Below are 13,802 nucleotides of genomic sequence, written 5' to 3'. Positions count from 1 at the left end.
AAACCGTATGAGTAAGGGGGCTGATCCCAAGGGCTAACAGCTGATCTCACAGAAGCAGAGGCTCTTCAGCTACTCCAGGGAGACCGAGATCACTTGGAAGGGTGCTCAAAGCTTGGTTCTAATGGAAGGGTGCTCAAAGCTTGGTTCTAATCCCATCTTCAGCAGCAGTTTGGCGGTTGTGTGTATGGCAAGGCGTTGTAACAGACATGCAGCTGTCCTGCCTACCTGCCTGCTTGCAGGCTCAGCTCTTAGTCCCCCAAGCTCCTCCAGCCCCGCTTCTGTCCTTCCCCTACTCCCACCCATCAGGAAGGGCTCACGGGTTTGGAGGGGAACCGAGTGCTCCACACTGAGAGCGAGTTCCTGAAGGGCTTCCTTCCTCTTCCCTCCCTTTATCCATAAAACACCCAGAGCCCTACTTCCTGCCTTTGCTGATGAGAACCATTCATTTCTGGAACAAATCAGTTATTTCTGCTCTCGTGAGTTAGTGTCTTTTCTTGCTGGGAAAAGCTCCAGGCAGGCCCTTAACTTCATCATCTTCTTGTTCTTGGAGCGTGATCTCATGCATCTGAGAGTCAGAATCGCTCTTGGCCGGGTCGTCTTGGCTTCTTTATGTGGCTGCAGGGCCCCGGGTAGCCATGCTGAAGGCCTGAGAAGGCGCTGGGGCGGGGTAGGGAAGGAGCGAGGGCCTGTCTGTGACTGCTGTTACCCTCCCCATGGGAAGACCCCATCACTCCGGCGCCTGGGAATCCCTGCGCCTTTTGGATTTGTTCTCCCTGTTTCTGTGGGCTTGAGTAGGTTTGCGAATTTGTGGCTTCTCTTGTACGCAAGAAATCTGCCTAGACCCACAGAATTTCTTCTGCCCCAGGGCTGGACCCCTTTTTAAGCATGAAATATGCAACAATATTGGAGTGAGTTATACACAATATAATATGCTTCTGCTAGTTATACATCTGCAGTATCAGGGTGAGTTATGCACACTGACAGCACGCACATGCATAGTTACACACAGGCAATATCAGCGTAGGTTATACACACATGTGTAAACACATGTGTCTCAGGATGAGCTTGTGTGATCAGAGGAATTCTGAGTGTGACCCCGAGGAGTCCCTGTGTCAGTCAAGCCCTGGAAACTTAGTGGTGCAGGGCGGTGAAGCCGAGGAGGGAGCACAGAGGAAGGAGGCAGAGGGAGGGCCTTTGGCTTCTGGCACAGGGTCTTGGGTGGTGATGTGGGGGGGGTGGTGCTGAGGGGGCCTTGGACACTCTGGGAGGAAGTGTGTTCAGGCCGAACAGCCTGGGCTTCTCAAACACCACCTTACAGAGACAGCAGAAGACAGGGCTGTGGGGGCAAATGTGTATATTGGGGAGTTGGAGGAACTGCCTGTTCTGTGCCTTCTCCTACCTCCCAGGACCCAGTCCAGGAGGCTGAACATGGGGGAAGTTATTTCAGCAGCATATCCTTCACCCATGACTGTTTCTGGAGAGCCCCAACCCCTCCATGCCCCTCCGAGCACCACCCTAGCACTCGCCATCCTGGGTGTGTGAGGTGACCTCTGCCCTCCATCCGCTAGAGACGCCTGTTTGGCCAGGGCCAGCCCACGGGACTGCAGCCTCCAGCATCCGTTCCTCTCTTCCGAAGGCAGCTTTGCCTCGGTTTCCTCACCTGTGAAATGGAGATGATGGTAGCATGGAGGCTTCCGGATGAGTCAGCTTGCCCAGGCTGCAATGTGTTCTCAGAATTCCTTTTCTTGGGTGTGTCCTGTTAGCGTGGGTCACAGAGAGCTTCCCATGGGGGATTTGGGGCTGGATTCAATCTGATACTGTTGCATTTTTCAGGCTTAAAAAGGGGCCCAGCCCTGGGTCAGAAGAAATTCTGTGGGTCTAGGCAGATTTCTTGAGTACAAGAGAAGCCACAAATCCACAAACTTACTCAATGCTTGCTGACTCGCGGCATTGGTGTGAGGCAGTGGCCAGGCCTGCATCTGCCCGCCCTCCCCTGGAGCCTCCTTCAGTCTCCTGCCCCGGGCCAGAGGTATTGTTCATTTCCAGGACGAAGGATCCTGGCTTTGGCAGAACGCCCACACCACCAATTTCAGAAGCAACAAGAACTGACATGGATTTCTGTCTGCCTGTCTGTCCTCCGGTCTCCAGCCTGTGCTGTGGATTCTGACTTGCCCTTGACCTCCCCCACTTTACCTCCATGCTTCCTTCCCAACCATCTCCCCAGAGAACTTCAAGCCCCAGCATCAGATGGGAAGACAGCCACTTTATAGACACTGCTTACCCAGTACCCACGACTGCCTACGGTCAAATCCCTGAAACAAAGCCCTTCACATGTACCAGAAGACTCTCTCTCTCTACCATCTATCTATCTGTATCTATCTATCTGTCTATGTATCTATCTATGTATGTATTTATCTCTATCTATCTCTATCTACTATCTATTGTCTATCTCCTATCTACCATGTATCTTCTATTTACTATTTATCTATCATCTATCGATCTATCTGTATCCATCATCTATCTACTATGTATTGTCTGTCTCCTATCTACCTACTGTCTTCTATTTACTATCTATCATCTGTCTAATTTATCATCTATATTCTATCTCTATGTATCCATCATCTATCCACTATCTATTGTCTGTCTCCTATCTATCTATCTACCTACCTACCTACCTACTATCTTCTATTTACTATTTATCTATCATCTATCGATCTATCTGTATCCATCATCTATCTACTATGTATTGTCTGTCTCCTATCTACCTACTGTCTTCTATTTACTATCTATCATCTGTCTAATTTATCATCTATATTCTATCTCTATGTATCCATCATCTATCCACTATCTATTGTCTATCTCCTATCTATCTATCTACCTACCTACCTACCTACTATCTTCTATTTACTATTTATGCATCCTGTCTATCTATTTATCTACTTACTTCTCTGGCTAAACGTTGACCCAGGTAGACATGTATTGCTTCACGAGGTAGGAAATGAATGGAGCCCAGATGCTTGAAAGTGTTTGGTCACTGTAGAGCAGTGGTTCTTCAACTTGAGCATGCATCAGAACCGCGTGGAGGGCTTCTTTTTTTTTTTTTTTTTTTTTGAGACAGAGTCTCGCTCTGTTGCCCAGGCTGGAGTGCAGTGGCCGGATCTCAGCTCACTGCAAGCTCCGCCTCCCGGGTTTACGCCATTCTCCTGCCTCAGCCTCCCGAGTAGCTGGGACTACAGGCGCCCGTCACCTCGCCCGGCTAGTTTTTTTTTTTTTTTTTGTATTTTTTAGTAGAGACGGGGTTTCACCGTGTTAGCCAGGATGGTCTCGATCTCCTGACCTCATGATCTGCCCATCTCGGCCTCCCAAAGTGCTGGGATTACAGGCTTGAGCCACCGCGCCTGGCCAGAGGGCTTCTTAAAACCCAGAGTGCTGGATCCCACCCCAGGAGTTTCTGGTTCTCAGGTCTGTAGTGGGGCCTGAGAATTTAACTGGTAAAGTTGCCCGGTGATGCTGACGCTTCTGGTCCAGGGACCATGCCTGAGAACCACTGCTGTAAGGTGTTGTATGTGAAGGTGAGGGGTTACTGCGGCCACGCAGCGATCCCAGCAGGGCAGCTGCAGCAGTGCCTTCCCTGAGGCAACAGGAATCCGGGCAGTCGAGGGCCCTCTAGGATCACAGGGCCAGGGAGGAGACACAGAGCCTTGTTTGAGTCTGCTCCTCAGCCTGCTTTGGGGACAAAAGCACAGGGCCTCTGCCTTCCGGGAGGCAGACTGGCGAGGGGGAGAGACCAGGCTCAGGAAGAGCAGACCAAAGGTTGAGTCCTGGCCCTGTCGTCCTGTAGCCGGTGTTCCCAGGCAAGCATCCTGCTCTGTGAGTCAGGATAATGATGCCTCACTGAGTTTTCAAGAGGCGGATACAAACGATGTCCCTGTTAAGTAAATGTTACTTCCCCGTGGCTCTCTGACTTGGCTTTTGCTATTGATTGAAAAATGTGCGATTGAGTTGTTGAACCTAAATTTGAGACTTTACATTGACCTGGATTGAGTTGAGTTTGGCTGGTTTTAATCCATCATCCCAGCTCGTTCCTGAGCCTTGAGCTTGTCATTTGGCACATGAGTGATCCCTCCCTAGTTACTGGTGAGCTGCCCAGTAACTAGGGCAGTAACTAGGGCTATTCCTTCCTTAGCATTGCTGACACTGGCTTGCATGTTTTAGCGCACATAGTGGGGTAGGGGAGCAGCGCTTGCTCCTGAAGTCAGGGAAGAGTTCTCGACTCAGCACTGTTGCAGCTGTTACCTGCGAAGCTGCCTTCGTAGTTTTAAGTGGGTCTTTGCACCCAAATTAGAAACACCTCACACCTGTAATCCAAGCACTTTGGGAGGCCAAGGCGGGTGGATCACCTGAGGTCAGGAGTTCAAGACCAGCCTGACCAACATGGTGAAACCCTGTCTCTACTAAAAGTACAAAATTAGCTGGACGTGGTGGTGGGTGCCCATAATCCTAGCTACTGGGGAGGCTGAGGCAGGAGAATCACTTGAACCCAGGAGGCAGGGGTTGCAGTGAGCTGAGATCGTGCCTCGCACTTCAGCCTGGGCAACAAGAGCAAAACTCCATCATAAAATAAAATAAAATAAAATAAAAATAAAATTTGAAGTTGTGGATGAGAGAAGAGTTCTCTGTACTGACGTTACTGGTTTGCTGCCCACCTGCACACTTACTGTGTGTGAGCCCAAAGCCGAGGGGACACCAGGCCTAAGATGTGGTTTCTGGTTCCCAGGCAGCCTAGGTGACCAGCTTTGAGAGTGAGTGCTTGTTGCGGGGGTCGCCCCATCGCTACACTCTTCCCCATGAATAAACTACCAAAGGGATAGAGAGAACTTAAGAACAAACTTCTTAGAACATTCACTGTTTTCAGGGATAGAGTGAGGCCCAAGGGGGAAAATAAGCAGGTGTTCCTCAGCAGGAAGGCACCGCGGGCGTTGGTCCCGAGCTGGACTGACTGGACCGCAGGCTCACGACTTCTTCTCTTACGACCTCTGTCTCAGGACGTTCTGGAACCAGGCTGCCTCCTTAAACCCAGACTTGCTGTTGTTCCTTCTTTTTCACCTCTGCCCAGATGTCCGACAGGTCTTGGAAAAATTGTTGGATCTAGAAAGGCAAGGAGCCCAGAGTTAACTCCGCCCCGCAGAGGCCGCCCCCGTTCCAAGACGGAGCATCCCAGACATTCACTTTTAAAGAGTTCACCATTGCTTTCCTGTGACTGACTTCTTTTTAAATTTTTATTTATTTATCTTTTTGATATGAGAGTTTTGCTCTGTCACCCAGGCTGGAGTGCGGTGGCGCGATCTAGGCTCACTGCAACCTCCGCTCCCTGGGTTTAAGCGATTCTCGCATCTCAGCCTCCTGAGTGGCTGGGATTACAGGTACCTGCGACCATGCCCGGTTAGTTTTTGTGTTTTTAGTAGAGATGGGGTTTCACCATGTTGGCCGGGCTGGTCTCGACCTACTGACCTCAAGTGATCCACCCGCTTCGGCCTCCCAAAAGGCTGGGATTACAGGCATGAGACACTGCACCCAGCCATGACTGACTTCTTGAGGAGGCCACTTTCTCTCATGTGACAATGTTTTGAGGTGAAATTGAGTGTCAGGTGTACGCAATTAGAAGCAACAAACGGATGGAGTTAGGAACTCCCGGAGGCAGACCTGGTGATGTATGAAGTGCAGGCTGAGAGTCGAGCAGGAGGGAGAAGAAAGAAAGGGTCACAAGCAGACTAGTGGGTGAAAAGGATTTCGCAGGCAGGGTCCTGTCAGCGTGGGCAGACCGCCTTCCACAACTTCACCACCCTCGGTGTGGTCGTGCACTCAAAACCCAGGGCTGATGCTCATCATGATAACCTTCAGTCATGAGAAGGAATGTAAACTCTGTTCACTGGCTTCTGTTTTTAAGAGCACGCAGTCAGCATGACACAGAAAAGGGCACTGCTCCAGAAGTCAGATGACCTAGCTGGGCCCCTGTCACGGTTCTGGGAAAACCACTCCATCTTTCTGGGACTCAGTTTCTTCATCTTTAATTAGGAGAGAGGGAGAAAAGACTGGCCCAGACAGCCTCTAAGATATCAGTTCTAACGCAAAGCAAAACCAGTGAGATACCATCTCACACCACACAGAATGGCTAGCTATGATTAAAAAGTCAGAAAAATTACAGAGGCTGCTGAGGTTGTGGAGAAAAGAGAACGTTCATACACTGTTGGTGGAAGTGCAATTAGTTCAACCATTGTGGAAAGCAGCGTGGCGATTCCTCAAAGAGTTAAAATAGAACTACTGTTCAACCCAGCAGTCCTATTACTGGGTATATACCCAAAGGAATATAAATCATTCTATCATAAACACACATGCTCGGGGATGTTTACTGAAGCACTATTCACAATAGCAAAGAGAATCAACCTAAATGCCCATCAGTGGTAGACTGGATAAAGAAAATGTGGTACTTATACACCATGGAATACTATGCAGCCATAAAAAAGAATGAGATCATGTCCTTTGCAGGAACATGGATGGAGCTGGATGTCATTATCCTTAGCAAACTAACGCAGGAATAGAAAACCAAATACTGCGTGTTCTCACTTATTAGTGGGAGCTAAATGATGAGAACACGTGGACACAAAGAGGGGAACAACACATACTGGAATCTGCTTGAGGGTGGAGAGTGAGAGGAGGGAGAGGATCAGATAAAATGACTATTGGATACTAGGCTTAATACCCGAGTGATGAAATAACCTGTAGAACAAACCCTTGTGATGTGAATTTACCTACATAACAAAACTGCTTGGCCGGGCGCGGTGGCTAACGCCTGTAATCCCAGCACTTTGGGAGGCCGCGGGGGTGGATCACGAGGTCAGGAGATCGAGACCATCCTGAGTAACACAGTGACACCCCATCTCTACTAAAATACAAAATACAAAAAATTAGCTGGGCATGGTGGCAGTTGCCTGCAGTCCCAGCTACTCGGGAGGCTGAGGCAGGAGAATGGCATGAACCCAGGAGGTGGAGCTTGCAGTGAGCTGAGATTATGCCACTGCACTCCAGGCTGGGGGACAGAGCGAGACTCTGTCTCAACAACCAAACAAACAAACAAACAAAAAAACCCTGCTCATTCACTCCTGAATCTAAAATTAAAAAAAAGAAAAAATTAAAAAGAAAAGGATTTCAGTTCTAAAACTTCTCCTTTTCAAGGCTGTCTCTGAAGATGGAACTACACAGACTTTGTCCAAAACTCTCGACAACTGTCAGCTGCTGATACTGTTACCATTACCAGTATCATTCCCATTTTGCAAATGAGAAAACAGAGAGTCAGTGAATTAAAGCGGCTTTCCCAAGATGACAGAGAAGACAGGTCAGCATTTCCTGAGCTATGTTTTTTTCATAAGTGGTCATGTGCCCCAAAGGAGTTTTGTGGTCAAGTCAGTTCTAGAAATGCTATCTGCTGGGAGCATCTCAGGGCACAGAACTATAGCAAAGACTCCAGGTCCTGTTTGTGTTTTTAATCTTATCTTCGTTTAATTTAGAGTTTCTAAATGTATTAGTCTACGGAGTCCTTTTATTCCCCCTAGGAAACAATATCTCAGGATTCAGTTTGGAAAGTGCTTGTTCAGATAGTTTGGCTTTTCTTCAGGGATAATGCCAAACCTTCCATGACACACTCTATGGAATTCCAATTGACTTGGTCTTCTGCAGAATCGCTTTTCCTAAGCTGTCCTGTGCACCACGTTCCTTGTTCTGTATAAGCAGCTGCCTTACAAAGCCAGTGCCTGCATTGGTTGCAGGGAAGCTGTTGAGAGCATTATTCATAGTGTCAATGAAGGCTCATCGAGAAATTTCAGTGAGAATTAAGTGCCGGGAAAAGGTGCGCTGTCTCGGAGGAAACCTTATATTTTCTTATTCTGGTATAAGAGCTGCAGGTGGCTTTTCATTTGGGTTACCAACAAGCTCAGAGCCCCTGTGTATGACCCTTAAGAACCAAGGGCAGTCTGTATTTCTCTTCATCCTCGACCTCTGATTTCGACTTGTACTTTCCCAGGTCCTTAATTTTAAATCTTTAGGCTACTTGGTCATGTGTATTTCCGTGAGTAGGTTCATCTTCTATGGGAATGAAGTGAGATATTTTCAAATAACTTTTGGGCAATCTGAAGTTCTCCTGTAGAGGTGAATCAAGAGGGATTCAGGAAGTCAAAATTTGGAGTGGATGGACTAGAAGCTATGTTCTCAGCAGGAGATGTGCCTGTGGGAGTGAGCTGCCGGAGGGCGGCATCTCCCACTGAACCTGGAGATGGAGTCTTGCTCTTGTGGCCCAGGCTGGAGCGCAATGGCATGATCTTGGCTCACTGCAACCTTCGCCTCCCGGATTCAAGCGATTCTCCTGCCTCAGTCTCCCGAGTAGCTGGGATTACAGGTTCCTGCCACCATGCCCGGCTAATTTTTGTATTTTTAGTAGAGATGGGATATCACCATGTTGGCCGGGTTGGTCTCAAACTCCTGACCTCAGGTGATCCACCCGCCTCGGCCTCCCAAAGTGTTGGGATTACAGGTGTGAGCCACCTTGCTGGGCCCTCCTGCTGCATCTTTTACAACAGCTGAAGGCAAGGGCCTGAGGACCTCTGGGAGGCTGAGGGGAGGGGACCTGAGAATTTCTGGGAGTCTCTGAGACCCTATTCTGGCGGACAGGGGTTTTTGAGGCCAAAACTCTTTTTACGATAATATTAAAATATTATTTGCCTTTTTTTGCTCTTATTCTCTCACGAGTACAGAGTGGCATTTTCCAGAGAGGAGTTTTCATGACACATGCTGTCACAACAGAATGAACGCAGGAGTGGACATGAGCACCTGCCTGTCCTCTGTTAAACCAGACGTTAAAGGGGTTTGCAAGTAATGCCACTCTTCTCACAAAACACTTTTGAAACTTTTTTTCATAAAAAATGCTATTTCTGTTAACATACTTTTTATCATTATTTAAAAATGAATGAATTAAACAAATATTTTTAAATTTTCTATTTTAATTTCTATGATGGCAATTATCAATAGATACAATCCCATAAAGAGAAGCTCTCTGGGAGTCCTCAATAAACTGTAGGCATGTAAAGGCGAAATGATGAGAATTGCTACTTCCAGAACACACTTGCTTACAAATGCCCTCCTTTGGGCTATAAAATAATTCTGTTCAAACATGCTTTAAAATGTAGGCTAATAATTTGTTTTAGGGGACTCCTTTTTCCTAGCTGTGTATAGTTCATGAGTTTCACTTTTTGTTTTTTTAAGTAGGGAAAGTGTCTCTCAGTCAATTGCTTTTTTGTTTTTTTGAGGCTGGCCTTGAACTCCCAGCCTCAGGTGATCCACCCACCTCGGCCTCCCAAAGTGCTGGGATTACAGGTGTGAATCACCGTGCCCGGCCCCAGTTTCTCTTTTTAACAAAGTGTGGGTCTCCTGCTCAAGCCTTCAGCAAGCCACAGTATCTCACTAGAATTTAATAAGGCTGTTTTGCACAACTAATGGATTCAATAGTGGGTTCCTGCTACTGCTTTCTAGACTGGGGCTAAAAAGGGTTTTGCTGCTAATGCAACGGTTCTCAAAGTATGGAACCCGAACCAGCCGCGTCACTTGGGAACTTGCTGAAAATGTAAATTCCTGGGTTCTCATCTCAGCTCCACTGAGTCAGAGACTCTGGGGCTGGGGCCCAGTAATACGTCTCACCCTCCCAGGTGATCCTGATGTTGTTAAATTTTGAGAGTCCCTGCTCTGCTGCTCTGTTAGGTTCATTCTTCCACCCAACCACTGGCAACCTCCTCGGCCCAGCTGACCCCACGGGCCCAGTACCTGTCCCCTCCTCCTACCATGTCCAGCTGCTTATGGGTGTCCTCCAGGGCCACCTTGGTCACCTCATTCAGCTGCTTGCTCACGATCTGGAAGAGGTTCAGCATGGCCATCTTAATAGTGCCAAGCAGGAGGGTCTTCTGGGCTGTGGTGTTCTGGATGTGTGCCCAGCGAGATTCCTGGGGAGGGGATAAGGACGGGGCATGAGCACAGCATATGGTGTGTGTGTGTATGCGTGTGTGTGTGTGTGTGTGTATGTATGCTCAGGGCCCTCACTCACCCAGTGCCCAGGCGCCCCCAGGCCTGCCCCAGGCCCCTCACCCAGATGATGACATTGCTGCGGGCATGGTTGAAGCGCATCTGCAGCCGTGCCAGCTCATTGTTTTGCTGCAGGATCTCATCATCCTTTTCTTCCATGTAGCGTGCCAGCCGGGCCTTGGCGCGCTCAATCTTCTCCTGGCCCTCCTGCGCAGACTGCATGAGGTCGTGGTGCATGCTCACCAGCGTCTTGTAGCGTGCAATCACCTCATGGATCTCCTCGAACTGTGGTCAGGGGCTCAGGTCAATGCACAGCCAGGCCCAGGGGCCTGAGGGAGCCACCCAGTCCTGCTGACCCCCAGTCTGGAATGCCTGGACACCTGGACACCCGGGCAGGCAAGCCCTCAGCCAGGGTCACAGCCAGAGGCTGTGAGGGATGCTGGGATCCTGCCGCCTGCTTCTCCTGGGTTTGTATGGGCCACGGTCCATTTGTTGGGCAGAGGGATGTACAACTGGGCCAGGGATTTTCGATTTTAACTGCAGGTGAGAATCACCTGCAGGGGCTTTAAAAAGGACACCTGCCAGTCTCCACCCCTGCAGATTCGGATGAATAAACAGGTCTTCTGTGGTCTCTGGCATCTGAATTTTGCAAAAGATCCCCAGGTAGTTCTAGGCACAGCCAGGTTGATAATTGCTGATGGAAGGCAATTTGCAACGTCTCCCGAGGTAAGAATTTCCTATTCAACAAGATTGTACCAGGAACCACTTACAAGCCAGGAGCTATGCTAAATGCTAGGGAAATAACAGGAGATAGGAAAACCAGACTCTGCTCTTAGGAAGCTTACAGCTTGAGGGGTGGCATGGAGGACAGAGAGACAAGTAAACAGTCAGTTACAACAGCAGGAAAAGCCCTCCCTATGACTGGGGGACGGGGCAGGACGGGACTCTGGGAAAGCCTTCAGGTTGGTCATCTCTGGTAGTTATTCATTTGCTGAGGGAGAAGCAGGGGCTGGAGAGGGTGCTGGTGGAGCAGGTGACCTGCCAGACTCAGCTCACCTCCCCCAGCCTCGTCCAGAATCATGCCACTCCGGCCCTAACCCTCAGGTCCCACTCAGTGGAACAGAAGCCCTGAAACCCACGCTCTTTAGAAGGCAGCATGAACCCCAGTTCTGTGATGCCAAGTTTCCTTCCTAGGGGCTTATCAAAGTGTGCCTTTCAGCCACCCAGGGGAAACTTCCCGAGCACCTTCTCCATCTCATGACATCTCTAGTGATGGATGCATGTCCTGGGAACTGCCCTGCTGGCCTTTCCCTAAATATGCCTCTTTGGGGAAGGGCCACACAGCCCAGCACTGAAGGAGATAGGAACAGCCAGAAAAGGTTTCTTGGGAGAAAGGGTGGCTGAAATGAGACGGGAGGTATGAATAGAAGATAGCCGGCAAAAGCAGGTGTAGGGAGGTGAGGCAGTGCTACAGGTGAAGGCAATAGCCTGGGCAAAGATGAATGGAATGGGGGTGGTTTGTTCAGGATGCTCAAGGTAGCCTGAGTTAAAGATGGGGAGGGAGAGATTGAGAAGAAGAAGAGAGGAAGAAGAAAGAATGAGGGAAGGAAGAAGGGAGAAGGAAGAAGGGAGAGGAGGAGGAGGAAGAAGAAGAAGAATATTATGAGAGGATGCAGAGGGCGAGTCAGTACGAGTGCTAAAGAAAATAAGGAATAAGAAGAAGAAGAGGGAGTCGGCAGGAAAATAAAGAAAAGAATTAGGGAGGAAGGAAGGGAAGAGATAGAAAAGGAGAGAAAAGAAAGAAAGAAAAAGAAAAGAAAAAAAGAAAAGAAAGTAAGAGAAAAGAAAGAAAGAAAGAAAGAAAGAGAAAGAAAGAAAAAAAGCAAAAGAAAGAAAGAAGCAAGCAAGCAGCTCAGTAAACCTCGGGAAGGAGTGTGACTTTATCCATTGAAGGATTTAGAAGTAAAGAGGCAATTCATGTCTGATTTCTTAAGTTCATCTTGCAAACAGTGCAACAGCGTACGAACGGTTCAAATAATGGGACGCCATCAGAGTTACTAGAACACACACCGCTAAACTTAATGCCTAATGTCAAAAGGATTTAGGTGCCAAATCGAAGAGCCTCCCACTGGCCAAAGATGAGATGATTTGAACATTAGTAAGACAAAGTGCAAAGGATTAAAACATATCAAATATGTTAAAAATCCGTAAGTTCATAAGGATACTAAAAACATTACAGGTCAGTGCTACAGAACCAATTCATTATTCTGAAAACTAAATAAAGTGTTTAACAAACTTTCTCTGTGAGACCCACGTAGTAATCAAACGGTTGATGAAGGAAAGGGTCTCTTTACGAAGTCCTTTTCTTTACGGTAGTATTCTAGCAAGGAAATGAGGAAAAGTTGCTAGTGAATGTCTTCCCCCGACCATTGAGGAAACCAATATTCTGACTTCTATCAATAAAGATTAATTTTGCCTGTTTTTAAACACATCAGTGGAATCATACGATATAACCTGTTTTGTGTGTGACTTCAGAAGCATACCAGCTAAGGGCAGTGTGAGGACCTTATATGGACCCTCATTGGAACAAACCAACTGTACAAAAAGCATCCGTGCAATAATCTGTCTTAAAAGACAGGTCTCGCTCTATTGCTCAGGCTGGAGTACGGTGGCATAAACACAGCTCACTGCAGCCCTGACCTCCTGGGCTCATGGAGTCCTCCTGCCTCAGCCTCCCAAGTAGCTGGGACCACATGTGTGTGCCAGCAATCCTGACTGATTTTTTAAAAAATTTTTTGCAGAGTTGGGGGGGTCTCATTTTGTTGCCCAGGCTAGTCTTGAACTCCTGAGCTCAAGTGATCCTCTCACCTCAGCCTCCCAAAGCACTGAGATTACAGGCATGAGCCACCACACTTGGCCCATTTTGTGCCATAAATGATACTGATATTTGATGTTAAGGAATGGCTATCAATTTTATAGTAGGTGTGACAGTGGTGTTGTAGTTATTTTAAAAAGAGCTCTCATCTCTTAGAGATACATACTGCAGAGAGACACAAACGGATGAAAATATATTGTTTGCTTCAAAATGGCAGAGGTGGGAAAGTGTGGTGGATATGACTATGAAATAATCGTTATTAGAATCAGATAATGAGCAACAGGTGTTCAATAGACTATAGTGTCTTTACTTTTGTGTATGCTTAAAAAATTCCGTATAAAAAGTTACAAAACATTAAATGTGACAAAATAATAAAAAGAAGCATGATTTGAGTTTTTTTTTTTTTTTTTTTTTTTTTTGAGATGGAGTCTAGCTCTGTTGCTCAGGCTGGAGAGCAATGGCACGATCTTGGCTCACTGCAACCTCCGCCTCCCGGGTTCAAGCGATTCTCCTGCCTCAGCCTCCAGAGTAGCTGGGATTACAGGCACCACCATCTCCTGCTTGCCCTTGGTCAGCTCCTGCATGTGCTGGGCGCTTGAGTTCTCGTTCCTTGTTGGCTTTCTTGATGGCACGGATCCATTTCTGGTTGTTCTCCTGGGGCCAGGGGAGGTGGTGCTGGTCAGGAAGCCTCTCCCGGCCCTCCCGGGGCCCAGGCCTTCCTGGGGCTGGTGGTGTCCTCAGACCCCTCTGTCTGCGCAAACCATCCTGGCAACAGGCAGAGATTGCTGGGCCACCCAAGGGGCAG

At 48.1% G+C, this 13,802-nt stretch overlaps 1 protein-coding gene across 1 annotated transcript; it reads right to left on the bottom strand.

The window, feature by feature from the left end:
• Positions 1-4,874: 4,874 nt before the first annotated feature.
• Positions 4,875-13,651, bottom strand: LOC104661703 (coiled-coil domain-containing protein 42; the record flags this gene model as incomplete). The annotated part of the gene is given in 5 exon segments (XM_030926380.1): positions 4,875-5,148; positions 9,885-10,043; positions 10,186-10,407; positions 13,546-13,587; positions 13,589-13,651. Coding segments are annotated over 5 exon segments (564 nt in total), but the record flags the coding sequence as incomplete, so codon positions are not given.
• Between the last annotated feature and the right edge of the window lie 151 nt (positions 13,652-13,802).

Source organism: Rhinopithecus roxellana, unplaced genomic scaffold (assembly GCF_007565055.1).
Source record: "Rhinopithecus roxellana isolate Shanxi Qingling unplaced genomic scaffold, ASM756505v1 contig2382, whole genome shotgun sequence".
Lineage (NCBI taxonomy): Eukaryota > Metazoa > Chordata > Mammalia > Primates > Cercopithecidae > Rhinopithecus > Rhinopithecus roxellana.
Note: the sequence above shows the minus strand (reverse complement) of the source record. Positions and strands in the feature narration are given on the sequence as shown.